General features: G+C 36.6%; 1 protein-coding gene across 2 annotated transcripts in view; it reads right to left on the bottom strand.

Moving 5' to 3' along the window:
* The window catches only part of Wls (Wnt ligand secretion mediator), a 100961-nt gene that overhangs the window by 8494 nt on the left and 86467 nt on the right, over positions 1–6000 (bottom strand). For both annotated transcript variants that reach the window (XM_021195346.2, XM_021195349.2), the window contains one exon: positions 4259–4412. In XM_021195346.2, coding sequence (XP_021051005.1) covers positions 4259–4412 — 154 coding nt within the window. The remainder of the gene's footprint in view (positions 1–4258; positions 4413–6000) is intronic.

Raw genomic sequence — 6000 nt, 5'->3', positions numbered from 1 at the left:
AAAAAAAAAAAAAAAAAAAAAAAGGTGTACACCACTACACTTGACTTTCTCCACAAAGTCTTAAATGACTCTGTCATTTACTGTGTATTTTTCCTTGGTCCTATACCAGCCTTTTTTGTATTGACCTTAGAAGCCAAATTTAAGTGATAATTCCTTATAAGGAAATTTCTGGTTCGAAGCAGAATAGGAAAAACAATACTATATTTGTAAATCTAAATTGATTTAATGTAAAGTATTACTGTTAGCTTCATGTTTATCTTAGATTTGGAGTGGTATGATGATGGTGGTGAAGATTATATTTAAAAATACAAAAATGAATAGTAGGCTTTTAAAAAAAATTAAAATAAATCAAGTATACAGCATGATATCTTCCATGTAGTAATAGTCTTTAATTATTCATCAATATTTGCCTACCCTGGCTCCTAGACTTAGAATCTGGGAACTGGAGTTTAGGGACAAACCCTCCACTGGAAAAGCAGGTGTACATCAGCTTAAAGATCCCTCCTGGGCAAAGATAGCTTTGGTGGAACAGGGTTCACAGAGCTCAGATCTATTTGTTAACAATAACAATAACACTCCAGAAAAAGGAAAAGAAACAGAAAGGCTGTGAAGAATAAATGCTACTCAGACGTTGAGGGAACTTAAAAGTACAGTATATCTTCCTGACTCATATGCATTTTTTTCTGGAATATTTCAAATTAGACCTTTCCAAGAAGCTTTTGGATCTTGCATAAAGTTCCAGAATGCACAAGACCTACTATGTGGTCTGCTGAAAGATGAGAGGTTAAAAGGGAAAGAAAAAGATAAAGATAAAGGAAGGAAGGTGATTAGAAGAAAATGTGGTATATCTACACAATGGATTACTATTCAGCTATTAAAAGCAATACCCAGAAAGACATGTGTGGTATGTACTCACTTATAATTGGACATTAGATATAAAGTAGATCAAAACCATGCTATAATCCACAGACCCAAAGAAACTGGGTAATAAGGAGGAACCAAGAGAAGATGTGTGAATTTAATTTAGAAGGGAAAACAAAATAGTCATCAGAGGTGGATGGAGAGAGGGAACTTGGTGGCAGAGGGGATGAGGAGGGGAATGAGGATGGCAATCAGGTGTTTGGGAAGTGGGAGAGGGCTGGAAGTGAGAATAGAAATTGGTGGGGATGGGGGAGGTTATGGGGTGACCCTAACTGAGATTCCTACCAGTGGGAGATATAGAAACTGAAGTGGCCACCTCCCGTAGCCAGGCAGGGTGGGCTATCAACCCACCTACAAAATTTCAGTTCAAAATTTCTCTTGCCTACAAGCTTCACAGGGATAAAGATGGAACAAAGAGTGAAGGAATGGTCAACTAATGGCTGTCCCAAATTGAAACCCATCCCATGAGAGAAAGCCAAACTCTGACACTATTAATGATACTCTGCTATGCTTATAGACAGGAACTTAGCATAACTGTCAGTGAATGGAAGCAGATGCAGAGATCCAGAGCCAAACATCCGGTGGAGCTAGGGGAGTCTGGTGGAAGAGTGGGGGATAGAATGGTGTGAGCCAGAGAGGGTAGTATCCAAGGGTGGGTTTTCCTTCTCCTCAAAGAAGGGAAGGTAATGGGGGGGTTGGATTTGTAAGGGCAAGAATAAGAGAAGAGGAGGAAATGGGATTGTGATTGGGATATAATGTAAATAAAAATAATATGAAAAAGAAGAAAACCCAATGTGAAAAGATCCTTTTACAACTGAGTGAGGTCATGATGCCACACAGAAGAATAGAGGGTACAAATAGGGCTTGAGAGATACTATGGAGTCATAATATGCAAAGAAAGGTTAAACTGTTTGAGTTCTATGTTTATGATTATTATAAAGTTCCCCAAAAGTTTGCCAATAAGTACTTAAGACTATTTCTAATATGGTGTTTGGGAAATTGTGATAGTGTTCTACAAGGAAATATTAAGATATTTAGCATCTCTAAAATCTGGACAGAACGTGACAGTGGCACATAACAGTCATAGTGACAACAAAAAGGGCATGCATGTTCCAAACACATATTTAGAAAGAAATATGAGGATATGTTCTACTATTGTAGACTGGGATTTGAGCTTTCTGTGCCATTATAGACCAATCAATCCATCTTACACAAAAAAATGTGATGAGGACACCATAATATTTCTCAATTGTGAGATTTTTAAATCACTGTACAAAGTAAGAAGTTCTGATGAGAATGGCCTGGTTCCCTAGCTAGTAAAGGCTCAGGAGCTTCACATGCACAGTAGTGCTCTGACAAACATTACCCCTGAATTGCCACACAGAATCTGACAGTATTAACATGGAAGAGCCTGTTTAAAATAGAGAAAAGAAGGATTAGCAGATTTGCCAACAAAATCCAGAAGAGTTCGTGTGGTCAGTGTTCATTAACTACAACTTGTTAGCTGTCAGGAGCCATCATAGGACAAGTTAATAACTAGCAGGTAATCTTCCTGAGATGATTTGCTCCTATAGACAAGGCCCATGAGAAAATAATTTTAGGAAAGATTCCTGCTATCAATATGCTTTTGCTATTATTACTAGACATATATGACAATCACTAGGTATTAGCTCACAATTTTGAGGAGATCTTTACAGAACTACAAAGATGTACTGTCTTGTAGTGATGTTATATAGACAACTAGATGACTTAATTCATAATGATGATCCTGTAAGAATTCCTAAAATTATATCAGTATTTATTAAGTTCGTTTATAGTGGGACTGCTATTAGGTCCATTCTTATAGTCAAAACTGCAATGAGAACTCTGCCAGTCTCTAAGTGTTATCAGTTAATTGATTCTATTACTTAGTGCACATTCCATGAGGTTGTAAAACCATTAACCAAAGGTCATAAAAAGGGAACTTTCAATTAATTATAGGTGCTAAGACTGAAGATAAAATATTGACTGGGTTTATCTATACAAAACTTCACCAATAACTTAGTTATGGTTTTTAACTCTTCATGAACTTGTGGAGCTATGACAAATGATGAATCTTTAGCCAGATAATTACTTCTAGTGGGAATGTATGCAAACATTCTCTGTCGTAAACTTCTTATTTGATTTATAATTTATTTATGTGTAAACTTTTGATGAATTTTTTACCATGTGATCATGTAGTCTGAAAGATGTATACATGCTGAGGACACAGAGAGGACACTCATTTACTCATTCACTCACTCACACTCTTTCTCTCCTTATTCTTCTTGTTTCCCCTCATCCCTATCCCCTTTTTCTAAGAGATTTTTCATAGGATACTTTTTAGAATTTAAAAATAAAGGCCAAAACTACTTTTCAATGTGTCCCTTTTTCTTCCTGGGACTTCAACAGGCTGAAAGTTAGAGCCCCACAGTTCCTGTGGAGATAAAACAAAGGCTATATTGCTTAAACTTCTGCTGTTTTAGGATGAGGTGCTAAATGCAATGAGGATGCATATAGGGGAAAGGAGGTATAAAAAATATAAAGAGTAAGATTGGTGGTAAAACATTGACCAGTTGTTACATATGAACAGCATTGGGCAGGGATAATCATTTCCCTTTGTGATGGCTAGTGCAGAGACAGTTCTCAGTTACCTTTCCTCTGACATGACCAGACTGCCTGACTGTAATTAGTTTTTGGGTCAATGCCTTGGTTTCTGTGATTATAAGGTATGAAAAGATGGCATTCTCAGCATAAGGAGACAGGATTATCTGAAAACAGAAGAGTGGTTTGGAAAAAAAAACATTCTTGAAAAAAATGGAACTATAGATCAGTGGGAGAATACCTGCTAAGCATACATGAGTCCTAAGTAGATCCCAGCATACACACACGCACAGCACAAACTCATAAAGAGAACCAAGAAGAAAGGAGCAAATCACAGGTACCTGTACCCAGTACCTCAATATTTAACTGCCACTATTGGAAGAATAAATGTGGCATACTTTTATGTAGTAATTTTTACTCAAGTAAAAATGAGAAAAACAAATTTTATTCTTTACTACTAAAACTGGAACATACTTTATAATAGTTAAACATTTTCAATATATTTTACAGATTAAAAAATGAATGTTCAAGAGCTATCTAGTTTGTGCTGATTTTTTGTTTTATGGTTCCTGAATCCCTTCAGTTACATTGGTAGTATTAGAAAGACATCTGGAAGAAACTTTAACGGATGAATACAGAGTTTTAGCTGTCTAAATCTTGCAGACAAGTCTACTATATATTGAAAAAAATTTGCAATGAAAAGACAGAGACTCACCATTAGACTGGTCTTCCCCATAGTTCTTATGGGATGGTGCATACAAGAACATCAAAGCAAAGACATACAGGTTCCACATCCCATAGATTCCAGTGAAGAAAGCACTGCTCACTTGAACTGTGACACCGCCCCATTTCCAATGGCCTTCTGACACCTATAGATTAAAAAAAAAGGGGGGGTATTAAAGTGAAACAGAAAAGTGTAGTACCAATATAGAAATCAATCAACATGAAAGCCAAGTCTCTTCAAATGGAAATGTTAAGGGCCCTAAAAGACTGCGCATTTTAATGTGAATAAAATCCATGTAAATTAAGGTCTCCTGAGGATTTACTAGCTTAAGATGCAAAACCACAGTGGTTCTAATTTTGGCTATATATTAGAATAACTTTGAGAGTATCTCTTCCTAGAAACTGAAGTCTAAATACTCCTTGGTTAAAGAATTTGACTCCATCCACAGCTACAATTTCTTCTTTACCCTCTTCATATCTAAACAAAAGTTCCCTGAAACAAAATCTTCTATAGTTTGCTTGCTGCAGCTGCAACATCTTTGGTGCTTGATGTTCTATGTGTATGCAGTAAACAAATAATGCACTGTCTTAGTCAGGGTTTCTATTCCTGCACAAACATCATGGCCAAGAAGCAAGTTGGGGAGGAAAGGGTTTATTCGGCTTACACTTCCATACTGCTGTTCATCACCAAGGAAGTCAGAACTGGAACTCAAGCAGCTCAGGAAGCAGGAGCTGATGCAGAGGCCATGGAGGGATGTTCTTTACTGGCTTGCTTCCACTGGCTAGCTCAGCCTGTTCTCTTATAGAACCCAAGAATACCAGCCCAGAGATGGCACCACCCACAAGGGGACCACCCCCCTTGATCACTAATTGAGGAAATGCCTTACAGTTGGATCTCATAGAGGTATTTCCCCAACTGAAACTACTTTCCCTGTGATAACTCCAGCTGTGTCAAATTGACAGAAAACTAGCCAGTACATGCACATTTACTCAATGAAGAAACAATGAAGTCTCTGGAATTCTGTTTCCTTAAAAACGTGCAGGGTCCTCGATTAGAATTGAATATATATATCCACACACACAATTTCTAGAAATTGTGTTGGGGACAGTAACAATATATCACATTTATTTATGAAATGTCATTCTAGCTACACTACTCATAAAAGTAAGAAACTTCCACATACTTTCCATTTTTGCAAGATGTTCAGAAACTGCTTCTGTTTGAGAAAATGACTTAGCAATTGTTTTCAGAATGTTCTGAAAATATATGATTTATACTAAGAATTGTTACAGAGCTGTTGAGTTGAGTGACTAATAATTTATACAAGCAGTAGGATCACTGAAATGATTTTGAACACTTCTGCTTGCTATAGGAAATTTTAAATGTGGATGAAAGGAATTGTTGGGTACATGCTTTTCTGGCAGCTAAATGAGTCTGGGTTATACTTCTAAATTCTGAGATGGTGAAATGGATTTAAATGTTAATGACTTCAACAAAAAATGTTGTGCTTGGTTCCTATTTATGACATAGTGAATTAATGTTACTTCAGGCCTCCCTAAGGGTCCCTAAGCCTAGTAAGGTATTAATTCTGTATTTTTTTTTCCTAAAAACCTGGAGTGTCAGGAAACCAGGAAATCCAATTATAGACTTACCATTGTTAATTTATCCCTTGTGCTATATAATTTTTCATGTTTGTGACTCATAAAACAAACTACTACCATAAAATCATTTTA

The sequence above is a fragment of the Mus pahari genome, chromosome 4, assembly GCF_900095145.1.
Source record: "Mus pahari chromosome 4, PAHARI_EIJ_v1.1, whole genome shotgun sequence".
NCBI lineage: Eukaryota > Metazoa > Chordata > Mammalia > Rodentia > Muridae > Mus > Mus pahari.
This window is presented reverse-complemented; position numbering and strand designations above follow the sequence as displayed.